General features: G+C 43.0%; 1 protein-coding gene across 4 annotated transcripts in view; it reads left to right on the top strand.

Annotated features, from left to right (window-relative positions):
* Positions 1-24,990, top strand: part of LOC135557563 (tyrosine-protein kinase CSK) — a 37,184-nt gene that overhangs the window by 4,053 nt on the left and 8,141 nt on the right. For 3 of the 4 annotated variants that reach the window (XM_064990970.1, XM_064990954.1, XM_064990962.1), the window contains 3 exons: positions 20,486-20,561; positions 23,196-23,309; positions 24,006-24,118. In XM_064990970.1, coding sequence (XP_064847042.1) covers positions 20,547-20,561; positions 23,196-23,309; positions 24,006-24,118 — 242 coding nt within the window. In that variant the 5' untranslated portion in view covers positions 20,486-20,546. Of the gene's footprint in view, positions 1-6,217; positions 6,320-20,485; positions 20,562-23,195; positions 23,310-24,005; positions 24,119-24,990 lie in introns of those variants that run through there. The other variant, XM_064990980.1, reaches the window with a different exon arrangement.

The following is a 24,990-nucleotide window of genomic DNA, read 5'->3' as shown; positions in this document are numbered from 1 at the left end:
GGTTATCATTTTAAGACACAAGTTTACTGACTAAGAATCACATTCACACCAATACTTTCAGTAACTGTTGCCTTTCCAGGTCAACCGCAGTGTGTGTATGTCACCCTTTCTCTGTGACATGGTGAGAATGCCCCCAGAGGTGAGGGTAGTTAACTTGACAAGCCGACAGCAGTGCTGCCTGCCATATCTGAGACCTGCTGCAACCCAAACCTTTTTTATCTCAGTAATCTCTCTCAACAGGAAGTGATGATTTAAAGACAGCACTGAGACATTCCACAGCTCAATATAGTTGACAGATTTATAGAAGAGGTGATCGAAGTTCAGTCACTGAATGCCATCTATCCCTTGATGCCTTTCTCTCCTATGTTTCCAACCTGTTTTAAGACACAAACCTGTTTTAGAGAACCATTGCCACCTCGTATTGTGTGAACTGTCAGGTGGCCACAGTTAATTATTCAAATGTTGGGCTTTGGAAGGCATCAGTAAGGGTTTTGTTTGTGGGAGCTGATTTGAATTAATAAGCAAAAGATAAATGTTGAGCCGATGGGAACGTAAGGTCACTTCCTCCTCCAGACAGAGCCATGCAGAAGGGCTCACATTAAGACACTGTTACATACTGGGCTGGCTGTGGCTGACTAACCTGACTGGCTATTAAACTGATGAGGATGATGGCTGACCCTTGTTTGGCATCATGGACTCTGATCGTGGCATTTGATCTGGGAGCGGGCATATCATAGAAATGTTATCAGTAGCTAGGCATAGCCTGTACCTCAGCCATATTGAGTGTTTTGTCAAATTGCTCTGGTCTGGGGGGGCTTTGTCTGTTTTAGACTTTCTATTTCTGTTGGGGATGTGGTATTAATAAGTGACCCTCATTGTCTTGTCCACACAGGGCTGAGGTTGTTCTGGCCCTGTGGTCACCAAGTGAGCAGGAAGTGTTGTGAAGTCACTGCAGGGAAGAGATGTATGCTGCTTGCCTGTCCTGTATTTTAGCCTGGGGTTTCCCCTGCTTCCCCCACACTTCCCTAGGAGCAGCTCTATGGTAGATGTGTAACTTTGGATTTTAGGAGCCCTCAATGAAAGGGAGAGAAAATGATGTTGGTGGTTATGTAACTGATGGGGATGTGGGGGGTAGACTCATATAGTCGAACTATACTGTTGTTGTTGACAGACTGGCCTGTTTGTTTGGAACACGGGATAAATCCTAGATAATACATCTGTCTCAGTGGGGAAGCCACCTCCTACTTTCATCTGCTGTTTTATGGATTTCAGGCCAACTTGAATGAGCTAACTTCAAATAAAAACCAGCATCAAAAACAGTGGCATTCTCAACAATGGATCAGTAGACGCTTATAAAAGTCTACTTCAAACCATCTTTGAGCTCTTTGATAATAATGCAGGTTACAGGCTAGGTTTACTTCCTGAAAGCAGATGGGCATATTTGTCTTGATATGATTTCAATAAGGATTTTATCAGCTTACAAGTCACCTCTGAACTTGATGTAGCACGTTTGACTCAACAGCAGTCCAATCATGCCAAAGGCAGCCCTCATCCAAGGGCTAGCTGGCCAATCAGGATGAACCAAGACAAGAGCTCAAACATGAGAGACCATTTTCCAGGAAAACAAGGAGAACTTGCATCAGCTATTGATTAATACAAAAGGAGGACCATTGCTCTGGTAGTCTGAGCATGCTTAGTGATGTGCTTGTCTGCAGTCTATCTTTCAGACGACTCTGCTATGGTGCCATTACTAAAAAAAGCAGCACTAGTTTAATTCTCCCAAAGCTCTCTTCAGTCCTTGACTGGGGTACTGTGTGTCAACTAGCAGTGTCATTAACACTATAGTTACTATTTGCAGTAATTGTTACTACTTCAAATGCAATTCTTGGAACGTCTTCAATTTTGAGTATGCTAATTTGGTTTCCTGTGTCTAAGAAATAGCTTCAGGAAATGAGTTGACTGTCAGACACTGCTCTTGTAGTGGTTTATGTCTGGTATTCGACAGGCCACCTAGCTGTGGTGGAGGGCTGATGTCCAGTCTGTACAGTGCTGCTCTGCTATTTACACACACACACACACACACAGCATTCTGCTGACAGGCTGCCTAGCTGTTGCATCTCTCCAGGCCTTTGCGTTGCTATATCAGGGTCAGCTTTGTGGAAAATAAACTTAGGTAGAGTTTGGGTAAATGTTAAAGCTCAGACACACCTGTAGGATTGTCAAACGTTTGCCTGCCGTCAGCATCTCTCAACAGAGTGTCGGCGGTCAATCCCTTTTTTTCGTGTTGTCGTGTCTTTGACTATGCTGGATTAAGTGATATGACATGCTTTTCTATAAAATAATTTATCCGTAATTAATATTACCTGATTGAGCTTATCATGTAAATGTAATTAACTAGAGAGTCAGGCACCACAAAATAATATTTAGAGCTGTTATCTTCCGAATAAACTCTTAAAGAACTAGTAATATTTTACATCAATAGCAGTCAATATTAATCGTCATAATTCGGTCTCATCTGAAAGTTGTAAATTCTTGGTTATCTGCATGAACCCTGGCTAACAATTTGTATCAGCAATACAAAATTGGGTTGATTTATTTACTAAATGCCTAACTAATCACACAGAATTACACATAATTAAATCAAAACTTGATTACAAATTACGTCAAAGGACAACGTCCCTAGCGGGCGGAACAGATATGACGGCTTCTTACACAAAAGAAAAGGGGCTGGGTTTGAGTGAAAGAGCGGGAAGACTGAGGAACAAAGGGAATAAGCTGTGCTATTGTAAGTAGAGTATCTTATGCATTCTAAATTTACTGCCCATTTGGAAAAGGAAAATGCAATATTTACTCTGAGCTGTGCTTCGGTAGGTTGGTGCTAGATGGGAGGCCCAACTGAGTCCTGTGTCCTTTGAAGAATGTCTCTGGTTGTCAATTGGTTACGTTGTAGTAACGTTGTTGGGTGATAGATGGGATACTTTGTCTCTTCTTTCCTAACCCTCGTTTTCAGCGGCTGTTGCTAACTCAACGGCTAGGAGGTATCACTTCTGTCGTGAGTAAGAGTTCAAAGTTCATACCATTCGCAACCAAAGCTCATGCTGATGTTGGCTTCCTTCTGTAGTTATCTGAACCATTCTGACATAGGACCCTCGTCCTCGGAACAGGAGGTTATATTGTTGTCAAGGGCTTATATAGGAAGGGAGAGGAGGGTGTGTTTGAAAAGTTTTATAGCCCATGTGCCTTCACAGGGGCGGGCCACTGATGGGGCTCTGCTCAATCTTATGAAAACCCAAATCTCACATTTTAGAAGCTAAAATCACATTTTATCCCATCACGAATAATTTCATATTCAAACATTTAAGTTGAACAACAATTCCATGTGAATCTGATAACTATGATGTGTAGACTTTCCACTAGAGTTTGTCATTGATAAGAATGTCTCAGATGACAACCGAACTGACATCATATTCATTAAGTACCACCGCATATGTTCAATTGGTCTGATTACCAGAATATAGTTAATTTCCCCCCACCTTCTGATGTTCCCAGAATCTCTGTTAACCAAGGGTTTTGCAAATGTAACCTCAGTAGGGAAGAGCGAGGAAAAAGGGGGGAAGAGGTATTTATGACTGTCATAAACCTACCCCCCAGGCCAACGCCATGACCGTGTTCACACAGCAAAGACCTTGGAATTCATCAGCCACTCGGCCTTAAAATATTCCAAACCAGAAGGTTGCAGTAGCATTGTTTGGCAATGAATATCTGTGCTTATGGTCTAGATTCCAAGCTCTGCGCTAATGTTGCTTTTTTTGTGTAAAAATCCCTTGTTGATACTAGCCACAGCTAGATAACTACCTAGCAAGATGATGATGAAACAATTTCATTCACTCTCCATAATCCACTACTGCAGTGCCAGCCCATAGCCAAATGTTTTGCTAGCTAATGTTAGCATATTTGCTAGCGAGCACATCAGTGCAGTGTCCTTAACTAGCTAACACGGGCAGCTGTTTAATGGAAGCGAGCTCATACATTGTGATTTAATTACGTCAATACTAAACTCAACAAAAAAAGCGACCCTGTCTTTCAAAGATAATTCGTAAAAATCCAAATAACAAATCTTCATTGTAAGGGGTTTAAACACTGTTTCTCATGCTTGTTCAATGAACCATAAACAATTAATGAACATCCATCCATGGAATGGTCGTTAAGACACTAACAGCTTACAGACGGTAGGAAATTAAGGTCACAGTTTTATGAAAACTTAGGACACTAAAAATGCCTTTCTACTGACTCTGAAAAGCACCAAAAGAGATGCCCAGGGTCCCTGCTCATCTGCGTGAATGTGCCTTAGGAATGCTGCAAGGAGGCATGGGGACTGCAGATGTGGCCAGGGCAATAAATTGCAATGTCCGTACTGTGAGACGCCTAAGACAGGGAGACAGGACGGACAGCTGATTGTCCTTGCAGTGGCAGACCGTGTAACAACACCTGCACAGGATCGGTACATCTGAACATCACACCTGGGGGACAGGTACAGGATGGCAACAACTGCCCGAGATACACCAGGAACGCACAATCAGTGCTCAGACTGTCCGCAATAGGCTCAGAGGCTGGATTGAGGGCTTGTAGGCCTGTTGTAAGGCAACAGCGTTGCCTTTGGGCACAAACCCACCATCGCTGGACCTGACATGACTGGCAAAAAGTGCTCTTCACTGACGAGTCGCGGTTTTGTCTCACCAGGGGTGATGGTCGGATTTGCATTTATCGTCGAAGGAATGAGCGTTACACCGAGGGCTGTACTCTGGCACTGGATCAATTTGGAGGTGTAGCGTCCGTTATGGTCTGTGGCGGTGTGTCACAGCATCATCGGACTGAGCTTGTCATTGCAGGCAATCTCAATGCTGTGTGTTACAGGGAAGACATCCTCCTCTCTCATGTGGTACCCTTCTTGAAGGCTTATCCCGACATGACACTCCAGCATGACCATGATTTCCTGCAAGACAGGAATGTCAGTGTTCTGTCATGGCCAGCGACGAGCCCGGATCTCAATCCCATTGAGCACGTCTGGGACATCCGGGAACTAGCAGGTACCTTGGTGGAAGAGGGGGGTAACATCTCACAGCAAGAACGGGCTGATATGGTGTTAAGTTTGCTGAAAATAAACGCAGTTGACAGTGAGAGGACGTTACTTTTTTTTGCTGAGGTTAGCTGCAGTGGTTAGCTAGCTTGGAGGAAATTGGTAGTGTTTTGTTCATTGCGTCTGTGGACTTAGCTAGCTACCGTCCTATGGGATACATTGTATATGAAGTGTGACTGTCTCATCCGTAGATGTATGTAAAAAATATTTTTATGTTGGATTTTTACCCTAGACCCACTTCAATTTGCTTACTTCCCCAATAGGTCCACACACAATGCAATCGCCATCACACTGCCCTATCCCATCTGGATGAGGAATACCTATGTAAGAATGCTGTTCATTGACTACAGCTCAGCATTCAACACTATAGTACCCTCCAAACTCGTCATTAAGCTTGAGATCCTGGGTCTTGACCCCGCCCTGTGCAACTGGATCCTGGACTTCCTAACGGGCCGTCCCAAGGTGGTGAAGGTAAGAAACAACATCTCCGCTCCGCTGATCCTCAACACTGGGGCCCCACAAAAGTGTGCGTTCTCAGCCCCCTCTTGTACTCCCTGTTTACCCACGACTGTATGGCCATGCACGCCTCCAACTCAAACACCAAGGTTGCAGATGACACTGCAGTGGTAGTCTTAATTACCAACAACGACAAGACAACCTACAGGGAGGAGGTGAGGGCTCGCAGTGTGGTGTCAGCAAAACAAAAGAGATGATCATGGACTTTAGGAAACTGCAAAGGGAGCATCGCCCTATACACATCGGCGGGACAGTAGTGGAAAAGATGGAAAGTTTTAAGTTCCCTCGGTGTACACATTACTGACAAACTGAAATGGTCCACCCACACAGACCCGTGTGGTGAAGAAGGCACAACAGCGCCTCTTCAGCCTCCTGAGGTTTAACAAATTTGGCTTGTCATCGAAAACCCTCACTAACTTTTACAGGTGCACAATCGAGATCGCATCCTGTCGGGCTGTATCACCGCCTGTTACGGCAACTGCATCACCCACAAACGCAGGGCTCTCCAGAGGGTGGTGAGGTCTGCACAATGCCTCACCGGGGGCAAACTACCTGCCCTCCAGGATAGCTACAACGCCCAACGTCATAGGAAGACAAGAAAGATCATCAAGGACAATAACCACCCGAGCCACTGCCTGTTCACCCTGCTATCATCCAGAAGGCGAGGTCAGTACAGGTGTATCAAAGCTGGGACAGAGAAACCTTCTTTTACAATCAATCTCAAGGCCATCAGATTGTTCAACAGCCATCTCTAGTACAGAGAGGCGGCTGCCTACTTTCAGACGTGATATCATTGGCCACTTTTTAATAAATGGAACACTAGTCACTTTAATAACACCACTTTTAAGAATGTTTAAATATCTCATGTGTATACTGCATCCTACACTATCAATTGCATCATAGCCGCACTCACTACCTCATTTATATATTCTTATCCCATTCCTTTACTAGATTGTGTGTAGTAGGTTTTGTTGTGGAATTGTTGATATTACATGTTAGTTACTGCTGCACTGTCGGATCTAGAATCATAAGCATTTCGCTACACTCACAGTAACATCTAAGAATTTGTTCTTAACTCACTTGCATAGATAAAGGTTAAATTCAAAAAATCTGCCAACCATGTGTATGTGATTTTTATTTCATTTAACTGCAGTGCAATGCTTTGTCTTGAGCTGTCATGCATTGCAAAGCACACAGCTAACAGTCTAGCTATGGTTCCATTGTACACATGGAAATGCCAATGGCCTGTATTTATGTTAAGTCTGGACCAGTGTTTGTGCATGAGGTTGTCTTCACCCACAGTATGTGAGACTATTGTACAGTCATAAACAACCTGTTGGCCTTGTCTCTATGCTCTCTGTTCCACAGGGCTGCCTGCAACTGCTGCCTCTGCAACCATTTGCAGGTTACTTTGCAGAAATCCTCTCTAAGCATCTCTCACTAGGCTTATGATCTCAGATTTTCACACACACCTTCTCCGATGGCCTCTCTTTATGCAGGTCAGACAAAAACAGGCCTCTCAGTGAAGCACACACTCCATTTCTCAGCCTGGGGAATCTCATGTAGCCTATCCCTCTTCTCCTAATGGGATCAATTCTGCCTGCCACTCAAGTCACTTCAATACAGTCAGTGGGTGTAGGATAAGATGGCTTTCATTTTACCACCTTTGGGCATGTTTTAAGTTTTCTCCAACCCTACCTGTCTTCACCCCCTTGAGCATTGAGACATCTGCTTGCTTTTCCCCCTAATATTGTTAAATGTGTTAACGTTGGTTGCTTGACATTCAAATGAAGACTTGTCCACACATTGCTTGGTGTCTTGGCACATCTGTGTGAGGAGACTGCATGCAGCCCCGTGTGGTATTATGTTATTGAGAGAAGGATTCTTTATATCAGTAATGATGAATGGTTTGCCTCTGAGATGAGCTCTTCACAGCTCTGCTCATACAAAGTCGGTATTAAGAAAATAACTGAATACCAACGCATACGATGCTCGCGTGCCTGTTCTGGTATATCTTTGTGTGCATCTTTCTGGCCGTGTGACAGTATGTTGCGTGTGATCTGACTTGATGTGGGTTGGGTGAATCTAGGCCATATGTAGAGAGGGGATATAACACACTTCAGCACACTGTCCTGACCTGGAGCTCAAGGACCTGCAGTCTTGCACTCACTAAACCCTAATGTCTGCACCATATGACCACTTTCATTTCCCTATCAAGAATGCCTTGCCTTAATTACAATGAAGCATGTTTGTTTATTCTGATTTTAATTAGTTGAATATCTTTATTGACATTCTTTGTCTCACAAAGATTTATTAGATGTATTGTAGCCTACCACAATTTCCTTTTATCTCATCAGGAGCCGAGTCTGTCTTTTTTAAAGAAGATATATATGAGTAAGATAATTCAATTCCACTCATTGTGAGCATGCATGTGAGTCTCTGTCGAGGGAGCTAATGGAAGTCTGTTTAGGGATTCATTATTCGCAGTGCTGGCTGGTGTACACTAGGGTCCGCGGGGTGTGGCTCCATTGTTCATGTTTAGTGTCCGATTGAAACAACTCTCACGGGACCAGTACAGAAAAGTATGAAAATGTATGCACTCTCTAGTAGAGGTCGACCGATTATGATTTTTTTTCAATGCCGATACCGACTATTGGAGGACCATGTTTTAATTTTTTTATTTTTTATTAAATTTGTTGTTTGTAATAATGACAATTACAACAATACTGAATGAACACTTATTTTAACTTAATATAATACATCAATAAATTCAATTTAGCCTCAAATAAATAATGAAACGTGTTCAATTTGGTTTAAATAATGCAAAAACAAAGTGTTGGAGAAGAAAGTAAAAGCGCAATATGTGCTAACATTTCAGTTCCTTGCTCAGAACATGAGAACATATGAAAGCTGGTGGTTCCTTTTAACATGAGACTTCTATATTCCCAGGTAAGAAGTTTTAGGTTGTAGTTATTATAGGACTATTTCCCTCTACCATTTTGTATTTCATTAACCTTGAATGTTCTTATAGACACTTTAGTATTGCCAGTGTAACAGCTTCCGTCCCTCTCCTCGCTCCTCCCTGGGCTCGAACCAGGAACACAACAGTCTGTCAGTTGGAGATGAGTGATTTGTGTTGTTGTTCCAGGACCCTGCTCTGCTAAATCCTCTCATTGCTGTGTGTGATGAGGCTCTTTGTCACCTATTACTCTGGCTTCTCCTGTAGACGGAGTGGGGAGCTGTGCAGTGCAATGAGGCACATTGCCTGAGGCAGGCAGACTGCTTCTCTGCGTGTTTAAGACACTGCAGCAGTCTATTTGGCTGCTTGTGCCGGTACCCTGCTGTCATTTCTATCTCACTCGCTTTCACACTGTCTCAGCCTCCCAAATCCCCTTTCATGGCTCAAGCTCCTTCTGCCTCGATTTGTCTCTGTTCAAGGAACTCCTTCGTCACCCACTCCTCTCCTTAGCGTGCATTCCTCCCCTCGGCCTCCATGCTGCTTGACAACTAGGGGTTCCAGCCCCCACCCCCTCCAGCTGTCTGCCCACCTTCCCCAGAAGAATTTCCTTTGTAGCATCTCTGACCGTCTGTGTGCGGAGAGAATCCCCTCATGTACGCACACACACACCTAATGTATGAAATTATGAAAAGGACTGCAGTCTCACTTTGCCCGGATATGCAGAGGCTATAATAGAATGAGATTAGCAAATTGCCTGCATGTGCTGAGATTGAGACAACAGCTAAGAGAGCTGCTCTGCGGCTGCTCTGGCTCTAACACAATAGACGGTCGTGCTCACTCGCTCGCTCTCTTTCTCGTCTGCAGCTTCTGAAGGGAAGGGGTTTCTTGCTGCCTTCACTTTTATGACGTGCTGTCAAAATAGGCTACACATTCACTCAGATCAACCTCTCCATTTCTTCTGCATGACATACTGTACTGAACTCAAGTGCATACTGCTGCCTACCTGTCATTCCTGTGAGACTTTCTGACACTCACTCCACACCATGTTTTTCTACAAATGGAATAGAGGATGGAGAATTTATTACTGATGGGGGGGTTGATATACAGCTGCTTATCACAATATTATTTTGGGTGATATTTTGATACTTTGATGTTGTGTGTGTGTGTGTAGCCTAGGCTAAATAAATAATGCAAAAAAATATTTTATTTGCAAGGTAGAGCTAGTCGGCTGTACCTCCGCCAAAACTCTGGTATGTTGAATCCTATGGCTTGTTCTCCATAATATTTTAAAATGGGGAATCAACATGTTTTCAGCACTTGTATTTCCATGGCCGATCAAAACTTTGTCTCATGCAGTCTCTTGTTTCTATGCAGCAGTGAGCAATATGTTTGGAACATCAAATCGCACTACTGAATTGCAATACATATAGAATCGTAATACATATCACATCAGCACCCAAGTATCATGATAATATTGTGAGTTCCATGGCAATTCCCAGCCTTAGAATGTATGGTGTTATATTGGAGGTACTAAATGCCCAGTGCAGTCAAACATGCTTTTGCTGTATTATATAGTTGAAGTTGGAAGTTTACATACATTTTAAACTCAGTTTTTCACAATTCTGGACATTTAATCCTAGTTCCCTGTCTTAGGTCAGTTAGGATCACCGTTTTATTTTTTTCATCACAATCCCAGTGGGTCAGAAGTTTACATACACTCAATTAGTATTTGGTAGCATTTCCTTTTAAATTGTTAAACTTCGGTCAAACGTTTCGGGTTACCTTCCATAAGTTGGGTGAATTTTGGCTATTCCTCCTGACAGAGCTTGTGTAACTGAGTCAGGTTTGTAGGCTTCCTTGCTTGCACACACTTTCAGTTCTGCCCACATATTTTCTATGGGATTGAGGTCAGGGCTTTGTGATGGCCACTCCAATACCTTGACTTTGTTGTCCTCAAGCCATTTTGCCACAACTTTGGAAGTATGCTTGGGGTCATTGTCCATTTGGAAGACCAACTTGTGACCAAGCTTTAACTTCCTGACTGATGTCTTGGAGATGTTGCTTCAATACATCTGCATAATTTTCCTGCCTCATGATGCCATCTATTTTGTGAAGTGCACCAGTCCCTCCTGCAACAAAGCACCCCCGCCAGGCTGACGGTGTTCTTCGGCTTGCAGGCCTATCGCTCTTTCCTCCGAACATAATGATGGTCATTATGGCCAATCGGTTCAATGTTTGTTTCATCAGACCAGAGGACATTTCTCAAAAGTATGATCTTTATCCTTACGTGCAGTTGCAGACCGTGGTCTGGGTTTTTTATTGCGGTTTTGGAGCTGTGGCTTCTTCCTTGCTGAGTGGCCTTTCAGGTTATGTGGATATAGATACTTTTGTACCTGTTTCCTCCAGCATCTTCACAAGGTCCTTTGCTGTTCTGGAATTGATTTTTGCACCAAAGTACGTTAATCTCTAGGAGACAGAACGTGTCTCCTTCCTGAGCGGTATGACGGCTGCGTGGTCCCATGGTGTTTATACTTGCGTACTATTGTTTGTACAGATGAAATTGCTCCCAAGAATGAACCAGACTTGTGAAGGTCTACAATTTTTTTTCTTTTTTTAATTCTGAGGTCTTGGCTGATTTATTTTTATTTCCCATGATGTCAAGCAAAGAGGCACTGAGTTTGAAGTTAGGCCTTGAAATACATCCACAGGTACACCTCCAATAGACTAATTTACATTTGAGTCAATCAGAAGCTTCTAAAGTATGACATTTTCTGGAATTTTCCAAGCTGTTTAAAGGCCCAGTCAACTTAGTGTATGTAAACTTCTGACCGACTGGAATTGTGACAATGAATTATAAGTGAAATAATATGTCTGTAAACAATTTGTTGGGAAAATGACTTGTCATGCACAAAGTCGATGTCCGAACCAACTTGCCAAAACTATAGTTTAACAAGAAATGTTTGGAGTGGTTGTAAAACAAGTTTTAATGACTCCAACCTAAGTGTATGTAAACTTCCGAATTCAACTGTATCTACTGTATATTTCCACACTGAGGTTGGAGTTACACTAAAAAAGGACATTCACCATTTTAGTATAAGAGCTGTTTGGAAATACTGCCTACATGTCTCAAATCACATTTTATTTGTCACATACACATGGTTAGCAGATGTTAATGCGAGTGTAGCGAAATGCTTGTGCTTCTAGTTCTGACAATGCAGTAATAACCAACAAGTAATCTAACTAACAATTCCCAAACTACTCTTATACACACAAGTGTAAGGGGATAAAGAATATGTACATAAGGATATATGAATGAGTGATGGTACAGAGCAGCATAGGCAAGATACAGTAGATGGTATCGAGTACAGTATATACATATGAGATGAGTATGTAAACAAAGTGGCATAGTTAAAGTGGCTAGTGATACATGTATTACATAAGGATGCAGTCTGTCAGTTTTGATGGGATGGAGTTTTGGCCTGCCTGGTGACATCACCAGGCAGTAAAGTAGTTAATAGACCAGTAAGAAAGCATTCCAAACCTCTCTGCCAGTAACATCTAGTTTTGTTTTTCCCTCCCCACTTGGAATACTCCTGACAGTTCTAGCAAAATGTTGCTTGAGAAATTGTTTTCAAACACAATGGTCAAAAATAATCACAGTAAGGTATTTAATTGTTACCCAGAAATTATTTTGATATGGAGATAAAAATGGCTGCTCTGGGCCTTTTAATACAACTACAGTACCTTAGGCTATTTGCTGAGTAGGTCTCACGCTCAGATGGCCACAAGAAAAGCATCAGCTCTCTTGTACCGTCTCAACCTTCAATCTGTGGGTAATAGTAATATGGTGAAGGTCTAGTGGTGAGTATTTGTATGGGCTTGGAATATGTAGCCTAGAGTACTGATGGGCCTGGATGAGATCCGGTCAGGCTGACCGTTGAGCTGAAGACTGAAGCAGTCCGGTCAGGACCTCGGCGCTTTGAACACGAGCTCTCTCTCCTGCTCTCTACCTCTCCTCTCACATGTAGTCAGCCTGTTGTTCATCTGTCTATCCCCCTGAAACTAAGTGTAGGAGAACAAGATAAACAACAGATGGGTCCAGCCGTTTCAGTGGGACTGTGAAGAACGGACCATGTCTAAAAACAGAGAGAATTGAGCGACGGAAAGGTGGCGTGCAGCAGATGGCAGAGCCAGATGTGCTCTGTTTAATGAGGTGGAGGGGAGCACTACGAAGGGATGTCCACATACCTCCCTCTCTTTCTATTTTGTCTCTTTTCCTGAAGGCCCCTCGCTCGCTCTCTACCATCTTTTCCTCTGTATTTTCCTTTCTCTCCCTCAGATGGATTTCTCCTCCCATAGCTGCTCCACATGACTCTTGAACAGAGGAATTCAGATCTTGGCTGATCATTTCACTCAAATATAATCATTCTCTTCTCGCTGTTGCGCTTGTTCCACTTTTAGCTTTGTGTATTCCCCACAATCAAAGGCTTGTGTATTCTATTTGTATACCGAAACTAACCCAGTTGTAAGTATAGTGTGTCCCTTGTGGTGCCTTTTATGTAGACGTTGGCAAACACCTACCCTGAGGAAGTTTGCCAGCATTTAAAATAGTATTTTGCTAGAGAAATTGCCATGTGAGATATTCGGAGTCACCTGTGTCTGTCTTCTCTGTGCTAGCGGTGCTGACCTGGTCCTGTCGTGGAAGTCAAATAAAATGTATCACATACACATGGTTAGCAGATGTTAATGCAAGTGTAGCGAAATGCTTGTGCCATGTTACTCATGAGCTCACGTTGTGCCGTTTGTCTGTCCTCTCTATGTTACTGGGGCAGTGGGACACAGGGTTAGGGCAGACACAGATGAAAAGAACAGAAGGGCTTATTAGACTCTGGGAGCGAGGCTGCTTTATCTCAGGGCACATCGTGTCTCACTGCGCTAACACTAATTGTTGCCCACTTCCTGGTTCCTGCTACTAGGGACAGTAGGAGGGAGGCAGCAGACAACACCGTGACAGCCAGGCCTGTGCTTTGTCTGACTGGAGCAGTTTAGCACCCTGATACCGTCTGTCAGTGCCCTGCTTTAGAACCGCCAACACTCATAACAGCGCACAATGCCTCAAACTTTCACTGTGCGCTCTGCAAGGGAGGGTCCATGTTCAGTTCTCCTCACTCAGTTAGGCTGAGGCTAGTAGAAAGTAGATGCTGTGAGGACACCAGTCACAACACTGGACTCACTGTGCTTCTCACCATAGGATTGTTTACACTATGCTTCTGTGCAGAGACTAATGACATCTCACTTGTGATATCCATACTCTGTGCAATGACAATGTTTTTTTTAGTTGACCTATATTGTGATTTTGGTGTGGTTAGGCTAATCAATAGTGTAAAGAATTTTTCACATTCAAAACTTAACTATTGAGTCATCTGTTGTGGACAGTTATGCACTTGTTGTCTCGTCAACATCGGACCACTCCACTGAACTGTGAATGTGTGAGCTGTTGCTCTGTATTTGCATAGTCAGGAGGTAACATTTCCATATTTCTCCCTGTACCTTTCTTTGCTGCCAGTAAACTCTACAATACAAACTCTGTGCTACAGGCCCAGCACACACACCTGCAACCTCTGAGCCTACCATGAAACTCCTCCCAACATAACATCAACATGTCACCAAATAATTGATTAAAAAACACTGTTGCAATGAATTTCTGCACCCTCTATGGTAGCACCATGGTGTAGCTGGAGGACAGATGTTTTCAATCCTCTTCTGGCTAGTCTGACTTGAACAACTAGTAGGCTCATGGTTCTCATCCCTTTCCATGGACTTTCACAATAATTATGACTTCTGAAGGAAGTCATCCAAGCTGTATAAATTAACCTCTCTGGTACAAGTGGGACGCTAGCGTCCCAACTCGGCAACAGCCAGTGAAATTGCAGGGCTCCAAATTCAAAACAGAGATACCATAATTAAAATTCCTCAAACATTCAAGTATTATCCACCATTTTAAAGAAACTTCTTGTAACTCTAACCAGTGTCCGATTTCAAAAAGGCTTTACTGCGAAAGCACAACATGCGATTATGTTAGGTCAGCATCTAGTCACAGAACCATACAGCCATTTTTCCAGCCAAAGAGAGGAGTCACAAAAAGCAGAAAGGGAGAGAGAATTACTCACGAACCTTTTGAATTTCATCGGATGGCACTCAGGACTTCATGTTACACAATACATGTATGTTTTGTTCAATAAAGTTCATATTTATATCCAAAAATCTCAGTTTACATTGGTGTGTTATGGTCAGAAATGCATTGTCTCAAACAAACATCCGGTGAAAGTGCAGAGAGCCACATCAAATTACAGAAATAATCATCATTAACATTGATAAACGATACAAGTGTTAAACATACAAATAAAGAAACTTCTCCTTAATGCAACCGCTGTGTCCGATTTTCAAAAAGGCTTTACAAAGAAAGCACAATTTGCGATTATGTTAGGTCTGCACCTATCCACAGAAACCCATACAGCCATTTTCCAGCCAAGGAGAGTGTCAAGTCAGAAATAGCATTAAAATTAATCTCTTAACTTTGATCTTCATCTGGTGGCACTCCCAGTTTTCCATGTTAGACAAATGTTTTTGTTCGATAATGTCCCTCTTTATAACCAAATGCCTACTTTTTTTTTTCGCGTTTTGTCCAGTGACCCGAATGCTTAAGGCGCATGCACTAATAAGTCCAGATAAAAAAAAATTAAGTACAATAAAAGTTAGTAGAAACGTGCCAAACGATGTTTAAAATCAATCCTCTGGTTGTTTTTGTCATAATCTATTTCAACCGGACAAATGCTTCGTCAATAGGAAAGGAGAAACAAAGGTGCGTTCCCGATCAGGCGCATGGCTGATGAATGGAAATTTCCACTGGCCACTGATTGAAAGTGCTGTATCTCCCTCCATTTTTCAGAGTAAAAGCCTGAAACAATGCCTGAAGACTGACCACATGTAGAGAGAGCCACAGAGCTCGTGAACTGGGTCCTAAGTCTGGTGGATAGGCTTTCAATAGAAAATCAGCCTTTCAAAATAATAGTACTTCTGGGTTGGCTTTTCCTCGGGTTTTCACCTGCCATATCATTTCTGTTATACGCACAGACATTATTTTAACAGTTTTGGAGAACTTTAGTGTTTTCTATCCAAATCTACTAATTATATGCATATCCGATCTTCTGGGCCTGAGTAGCAGGCAGTTTAATTTGGGCCTTCTTTTCATCCAAAATTCCGACTGCTGCCCCCTACCCTAGTCAAGTTAACATCCAATCAAAGTATCAGGTTATGAATCTAGTACAGCTATAGCTTATGCTTGCAATCTAGCACTGTAGTGCATAAATTCTGGTGAGTAGTTGACTCAAAGATGATAGTTGAACAGTTTTGAACAAATTAATTTCTTCAAATTAAGGAGAAGAGGGCAGGGAGAGGGAGTGCTAGCTATATATTTCTTAGTTTACCTTTGATTTACCAACTATTGCAGTTTAATTAAATCAACTCAACAACCTGATTCTGCGAGGAGAGGAATGCTATTTATGTTTGCTGGATGGCCAAGGCTATCCAACACGGCAACTCTTCCAAGTGAAGCCAAGGTAAGCTTTCAGTTTTATTGCCACCGGGGCCTGCCTGTGTAACTGCTTGTTGTACATTGTACTGTGTGATTGTCCACTTGGATTTGACTGTGGGATTACTAACAGTTCTATTTGGTTGACTATAACGTTAATATGTTTACAACTAGGGCTGGGATGACACAAGTATTTAGATATCATTAGTATTGTGGCAAGGAAACTAAGTGGATTTAAATTATTTTGGAAAACATTGTCATCCAGAGTCATTTTCCAAGCTATTGCACAATTTAATATACAGCAGGTTTTTAAAGGACCAAAAGGTCAGGGGTGTATTCATTCTGCCAATTCTGTTGCAAACATTTCTTAAATAGAAGCAAACTGAATGAAACTGGGAGGGACCTACCTGAATTTGTCCAATGGAAAGTGATTTGTTTTCATTTCAACTGTTTTGACTAATGAGTGTTCAAGGCGGTATTGAACGTGTCACTGTCTCACCTTGATTACTCCAATTTTGTCTCTTGACCTGTGCACCTATGTTATGAACTTTCATTTGTAGGCTACGTTGTAGCAACCTCGATGGGTAAAAGGTACATTTAGAGTATCATTTAGTAGCCTAAACCTATCAACGTTATGTTGATATGGAATTTGAAGGACAGTCAGCCAATATGCTTTAATATAAATAAGGCCATGTTCAGTAAAAACAAATGTTCCTCCCTAATCTTGAACGGCACCGACCGCCACTGCCAGACACTCAGGTCATGTAGTTGAGTTCTGAAATGTGAACTCTGTGCACCATCCATTTCTACCTGGAGCAACCTGTCATATAAGCTAATGTTTCTCAACAGCATATACTACTCAGAATAGAGTTTTCACAATGTGGTACATATGCAACACTCTTTCTGTCTCCCACTGGCATAGTTGTTACATACTGTAGGCCTAATCATGATTGTGTGGTTGTTTTTGAAAGTGTGAATTACTGTCCACTTCCGACCAGCTGCAGCCATGGAGAGTTCAGCCAGCACAGGAAAACAATAAGTAGCACCCTGACTGCACAAGCAGAATGATCTCTCTCCATCTGAAGACTTCACATGAAGCTGATGCAATGCTATCCATCTGGGGAGACTCTTCTGGCAAACACATCTACCGTACCTACTTTCTTAGTGCTTGTTGACTACACAAGCATGACATGGTAAAAATAATAGATTTGCTGTGGATACCATGTCTGTGTTCATTTAACATTAGATGGCTAGAGAGGAGTACTGAGAGGTTTTGGACTGATGGTTTTCCTTTCAGAGAGGTGTTTTTACACTCACTGGAGAGTGGCGTAAAGTTTTTCCAACTAGATACCTCAGCAGAGCGCTGTGCTTGTAATATGGAGTTTATTTATGGTTGTCTGTAGTACGGTGTCTCTTTCTCAGCAGTATTTCTTGGCTCTGTGAATGAATTGATGTAGACCTAGTGTGGCTGTAGCCTAAATGGAGCACCTAATGACTGTCATTGAACTCAGCAGAGAAAGGAGAATTGTACTATATGAAGAGGTAGTTCTCATGGTTTTCTAGTGTGTTACATCACACTGTGGATTTCCATGGTAGCGATATCAGCAGGGAGCCTGCGAGAGCTGAAAAGAATAGAGGGGATGAGTGGGAAAGGGGAGATTACGCTCCGAGGTATAGAGCATCACTCACATGGCTGTGTGTGTAGACACCTCAGTGAACTTGATTTGCTGAGTGGGCTCTAAGCAGCTCTGTCTTTGACCTCAGTATGTCAACACTGCTGCTGGAGTTGAGCTCATTTCTCAGACGTAATCCGCCTTCCTACCTTGGTTCAGAAACCTTGTCTGGATCTCCTCACCGGCTCTGTGTAGAATCATCTCCTTTCACCAGCACTACAGGAGCCATGGATGATGGCATATGGCTGTTTCACACACATACGCTGACTGACACTGAAGTGAGGAGGATATTCAGTCCATTTTAGAGGACGATGGAAGTAGGCTCAATTTAGAGATGCGTATTTATTATTAAAAACAACAGGTTTTTGGCGTGATGCTTTCCCTTTGCACTGACTGACACTAAGGCAAATAGAAAAGTGGGTGGCCTCTGGGTATACCAGAGCTACTATATTTGGCTCTGTCAGTTTGCATACAGGTCTGCAGCAGTCTGCAATTAGCCAACTTCCTGTTTTAGAACAGGATGTAGAACTAGCAGTGCTGTGCTGTGAGGCCATTGATACACTGTAGTGGTTGTATGGATGAGGCCAGCCAGGCCTTCTGGACATGCGTAATTTAATAGCACTAGAATTCTACAGTACATTTATGGAGTTCCGAAAGCACTGTGTTACAATCAGTATCTGGCTGGATGGGGCTGCTGTCCACAACATTGACAGACTGGACACTACCACAACACTACTCACCATTGCGACCTGTAAGCTCTTGTTGGTTGGCCCTCGCTTCATACTTGTCGCCAAACCCACTGGCTACAGGTTATCTACAAGTTTCTGCTAGGTAAAGCCCTGCCTTATCTCCGCTCACTGGTCACCGTAGCAGCACCCCCAAAGCCAATTCCTCCTTTGGTCGTCTTTCCTTCCAGTTCTCTGCTGCCCATGACTGGAACGAATTGCAAAACTCTTTGAAGCTGGAGACTCACATCTCCCTCACTAGCTTTAAGCACCAGCTGTCAGAGCATTTTACAGATCACTGCACCTGTACTTAGGCTATCTATCTGTAAACAGCCCATCTACCTCATCCCCATACTAGTATTTATTTTGCTCCTTTGCACCCCAGTATCTCTACCTGCACATTCATCTTCTGCCGATCTACCATTTCAGTGTTTTAATTGCTATATTGTAATTACTTCGCCACCATGGCCTATTTATTTCCTTAACTTACCTCATTTGCACTTACTGTATATAGACTTTTTGTTTTCTTTTGTTCTACTGTTTTGTTTATTCCATGTGTAACTCTATTTTATGTGTCGAATTGCTATGCTTTATCTTGGCCAGGTCGCAGTTGCAAATGAGAACTTGTTCTCCACTAGCCTACCTGGTGAAATAAGTGAAATAAAAAAACAGCAAAACAGCAGCACTATTAAAACAGGTTGACTGTAAATATTTCCTCTGTCTGTAGTGAGGTGGGAGGCACTGATTGCCCCCCACCACACCAAGCCATCGGGGAAAATATAAGTCAGCCACTTCTCACTTCCTGTTCTCGGGCAGTCTGAAGTGAGAGGCGCGGTAGATGAGGTTGTGAGAGGCGCGGTAGATGAGGTTGTGAGAGGCGCGGTAGATGAGGTTGTGAGAGGCGCGGTAGATGAGGTTGTGAGAGGCGCGGTAGATGAGGTTGTGAGAGGCGCGGTAGATGAGGTTGTGAGCTACTGTACTGGCCCTAATGTGGGGAATTTACCATGTTGTGTGTGCCTTTGTCTGATGCAGCATGAACCGTATGGCCTTGTGTGCCTCCAGTATTTTCTCTGCCCCCCTTTCTCATCCTCAGGGACAGACCACCGAGACACCCTTCAGGCCAGGCATCTCCTGTGTTCTGCCTGCATACTGTAGCCTAGATCTAGCCAATACAGGTCATACTGCTCACTACTGTAGCCTAGATCCAGCCAATACAGGTCATACTGCTCATTACTGTAGCCTAGATCTAGCCAGAACAGATCATACTGCTCACTACTGTAGATCATTCAGCTCTCGCAGAACAGAGGCCTACCTGACACAGATGAGCTGAGATAGTGGTGGGTTTAGCTTTAGAGATCAGAGCAGTGGGCAACATTTCCTTTGGGAGGATCAACTCACCTGCATTCGCCTTGCTCTGAAGGTCACCGTGGAGAGGCACAATTATTGGCGCTTAAATGCTTATCTGCATAGAGGAGTCATATTTTTTTTTTTGTCCTATATTTCACTCATTCCAGTACGTAGGCTATTATTGCAGTCTATAACAGCACATTAAGTGTGGTTTTTTTGCAGTAGATGAGGTTGTTCCAGTGTTCATGCACCTTGGTCGAAAAACAAGGTAGTGACAGTAGGCTATTTTTCCTCTGCATGTGAATCTTATTCACAGCGACTGAGTTGAATTGACAAAGTAAACTACAGATTGAAGCTGTTTAACAGAACTAAGCAGAGTAACATTTTCAATCTGGGTCTCTTTTGCTTAGTGACCAGACCACATGTGGTTGTTTACCAGGCTGAGCATACATCCTGTTCCAGTGTGGTGTTAGTCTGTCAGAGGGAACCACAATACGTGGTGATTGGATGACTATCTTCTCTTCTGTTGTCCTGCAGCTCTGATGGTACCAGCTGACCAGTGACACCTGCTGAGGACACCTCCCCCACCCCCTTTACCATGTCTGGGATCCAGGTGAGAGGAACACATCTACACACGCAAGCTAGTAGTGGACAAGTCAACTGTTTGTTTACCCCTGCTTGCAATTGCTAATAACCCATCCGCAACCATCGGACTATATGTGAAAATCTGAGGCCTTATAGCATTTTGCACATGTTCTTGATGACTGTTAATAATATCACTGGTTTGAGACCACACAATCAACCGAAATAGTGCTGCTAATAGCTCTATATTGCAAATGATGTGGTTGAAGAAAAACAAATCTGCGATTTTAAATGTAGAATTTTGTCTTCATTTCTACACACTTTCTACCTGGCCATTTTCGTTTAGACTGGAGTATTTCTTCATAAATTATAACACGTACGAACCACTCATAACCACCCACCAGTTGAAAACCGCTGCCCTAGAAAACTAACTAAATCCTTACTCACCATAGTGTCTTAAATCGATAGAATGAATGCTTCAATCTAGTTGACATCGGTCAAGTTCTGTCATCCCTGCTTCTTTTGCGGAGAAAAGACATTTAGGGACCAGGTTAGGGGGGGGGGGGTTAAATAAATTGAGATGGATCTCGCTATCTCTATCTAAAAAAAACTGGGAAGATTGTCTGTGCAAAGTTTCCGAATGACATCAGTTTGACTGGTTGTAGGGAAATAGAAAGCTATGAATACGACCCATTGTGTTTCTGATCAGATTTAGTTCTGCTTGGTGCATAATTTGTGGTTGACATACTATCTGCTTTTATGATTCCAATAAATATACCACCTGTAGAGATGTGATCTAACTGCACATTCGCTGAAAGAAAATCTGATTTTTCCACTCCTGTTCCTGAGTAAAAATGTTGCCAACATTTGTATAATTTTATTGCAAGAAATGCTTCTGCAGGAGTTAATATTAAGGCTATGAGAGGTAGTAGTGTCCATTTAACCCATCTGAACAGTAGGCTACAGTTCCCTTGACGTACCATAGGCCTATTTGATGTCCCCATCTTGTGACTGTCGAATTTGTACAGATCCATCGCACAACACTGCTATCATCCTCTTACCACTTCACCAAATCTTTCCCAAACATACCTTTCTGGCCTTCGCTTCTCTTTATTTTCTACTCTCCATTTCACAGCTGTTTTCTTATTGAATTAAACTGTTTCTCTGCCCGTTCTCGAAAGTATTTTGTGATTTGGCGTGTAGGCTATTTGACACGTGTACAGCTGGGCTCTAAAGCTCAGGCTGACATGCTAATGCCATATAGCCTAAAATAATGAAAGAACATCAATGGTAGTCTATTGATATAAATTGCACAAGAATTATACCTTTAATTATTTATTTATTTTAAGGTATTTTCTCTTTATTCAACCCGCCACCCACCCTTCAGCCACACAATGTCATGACCCTAAAAGCGCCTTCCCTGCAGATATAACAATGGGGGCTGCAGTTTGAGTCAACCCATGCATCACTAAAGAACACATGCATCCGACTTACACACACACATTCTAATGTGCCATGCCTCTTTCAGAAGTGTCATATTTCCTGACTGACATTAGTGCCTCTGTTTTTCATCTGCCAGCAGCAGCATAGCATGACTGACATTAGTGCCTCTGCTTTTCATCTGCCAGCAGCAGCATAGCATGACTGACATTAGTGCCTCTGCTTTTCATCTGCCAGCAGCAGCATAGCATGACTGACATTAGTGCCTCTGCTTTTCATCTGCCAGCAGCAGCATAGCATGACTGACATTAGTGCCTCTGCTTTTCATCTGCCAGCAGCAGCATAGCATGACTCTGCTTTTCATCTGCCAGCAGCAGCATAGCATGACTGACATTAGTGCCTCTGCTTTTCATCTGCCAGCAGCAGCATAGCATGACTGACATCCCCCGTCTTCACATTTGCTTATCAACCCAAATGATTTTAATCTTTGGCACACAACAGTACATAACTCTCACATCACTCCCCCTGTGACACTCGTCTCTCTTTGACTCCTATCGGGAAATGATCGAGGGATGTGTGTCCTGATAATGATATCAGACACACACAGCTGTGTGTAGTGCATTGCTTCAGGAATACACCAGGTTATAACAGGTTATATGAGGATAGTGGCTGCGTCCCACCCTATTCCCTATATAGTGCATAACTTATGATCAGAGCCTCGAGGGAATAGGGTGCCATTTTGGATGCACCTTGACTCACTCACTCTCTCACACACACACACCACACACACCACACACACACACCCCACACACACACACACACACCTACCTACCTGCTGCTTTGTACTGTCATTGCCTCTAACTGATAACGTCTTCACAGGAGTCATGGTTGTATGTTATTCACAACACTGATGCCACAACACCACCGGTTAGAAGTGGGAGCCTGTTAATGCCTATAGAATAGGCCCACATGCTATATGGTCTGAACAGTGTATAGGACAAACCAGCATAGCTACCTTTTTGAATAGTAGACCTTTTTATATGCTTGTAATAATAATGTTATTTGATTGTAATGTGTTACTGTAACCCGATGGCAATTTAATTTCTCCCTGGAGTGTCATGGCGTGAATGCAATTCACTTGTCCGAACTATGACTATCTGTAACCTTTCACTGTATTCAATCTCAGTGTTTATAACAGCGCCTCTCCTCTTCACTCGTGACCTAGGTGCCATGGTTGCCTGGCACAGAGTGTGTAGCCAAGTACAACTTCCAGTCGACGAATGAACAGGACCTGCCTTTCTGTAAAGGAGATGTGTTGACCATAATCGGAGTCACCAGGGTAAGTACGGCTCACCTGTCTATACTGTGTGAAACCGTTATTGTGCTGGACTTGTGTAGTTCTTCAGCTGTGTTAACCTTAAGGATTGGACCTTTTTCTTCTAATTTTCACCTAAAATGACATAGATTTGTGTAACTGCCTGTAGCTCAGGACCTGAAGCAAAGATGCATATTCTTGATACCATTTCTGAAAGAAAACACTTTGAAGTTTGTGGAAATGTGAAATAAATGTAGGTGAATATAAGACTTTAGATCTGGTAAAAGGTTAGCACAAAGAAAAAATGCATGTTTTTTTTTGTTCCATCTTTGAAATGCAGGAGCGGCCATAATGTATTATTACAGCCCAGGCTCAATTTAGATCTTGGCCACTAGATGGCAGCAGTGTGTGTGCAACGTTTTAGACTGATCCAAGGAATCATTGCATATCTGTTCAAAATGTGCTTAATTGGTTTATTAATATATTTTCATGTTCATAATTGTGCACTCTCATCAAACAATAGCATGGTGTTCTTTTACTGTAAATTGGACAGTTAGATGAATAAGAATTTACGCTTTCTGCCCATATCAGATAGGTCTATGTCCTGGGGAAATGTTTTTACTTACAGCCTCAATGCTAATCACATTAGCCTACGTTAGCTCAACTGTCCTGTGGGGGGGCACGGCACCGTTCTAAAGTGTGTTTCTGCTGCTATTTCAGGATCCCAACTGGTACAAAGCGAAGAACACAGTGGGCAGAGAGGGAACCATCCCAGCTAACTACGTCCAGAAAAGGGAAGGGGTCAAGTCGGGGGGGAAACTCAGTCTTATGCCGTAAGTACACGAGTACCTTGCTGATCTGTCACATAGGATATGCCCTTACCTGTGAAGTTTCACTGTATAATAAAGGTATGATTATGGGGCTTAGTTCATTAGAGTTTGAGTGTTACAAAGGCCTGATAGGAGACGTTGGTAATTGATTTGTTATTTTTTTGCCGCTTCTCTGTCCCCTCTGCTCTCTGGGTGGCTGCCTGCCACTGCGGGTGGGGCTAACTGGCGCTGCGATTTGAATCGGGCTCTTTGAAGGGACAGCTATTTCAAAAGAGGGAGAAAAAAAACGAGACTTATGCAAATGGAATAAAACTGGAGGCCAGGAGGTAATCGGTGTTCTCATACACACACACACACACAGGACAAGGCTGAGGTTGCTGCACTCAAACGTGTTGGACCAAAACACACTGATGGGGATGTGTGTCTCTGTCTCTCACACACACACACACACACTGAAGACTCTCTCCCTCTCCATACCCATCAACTGAGCTTAACCGCCCAGCTGAGCAGAGGAAAGCTCAAGCAGTGTGGGGAAGGGTGACCAGTCAAGTGTTACAAGGAAGGACAAAGAGAAAGCTACTCCACTGGACAGGGAACTGGCTAGAGGGAGTCGGTGGGTTTACTGTCCTTATGAAGTAGAGGTCACCAGTTCAGGGACTGAGTGGTGTCCACTGCACTCATACTCTGCTTCAGCTGTAACAGAGTAAACTCTCTAAGTACAGCTAATGATGCATCAGCCCTGTGGATCCCCTCAGAGAGCGGTGGTTAGTGGCGAGAGTCCGAGGGGGGTTATTATGTTTTTACGAATTGGTAACAGATGTCTTGGGAAAACGCTCCCTGTTGGCTTATATAACCAACAGTGTCAGCTGTGTTCT

The sequence above is a fragment of the Oncorhynchus masou genome, chromosome 2 (assembly GCF_036934945.1).
Source record: "Oncorhynchus masou masou isolate Uvic2021 chromosome 2, UVic_Omas_1.1, whole genome shotgun sequence".
Lineage (NCBI taxonomy): Eukaryota > Metazoa > Chordata > Actinopteri > Salmoniformes > Salmonidae > Oncorhynchus > Oncorhynchus masou.
Note: the sequence above shows the minus strand (reverse complement) of the source record. Positions and strands in the feature narration are given on the sequence as shown.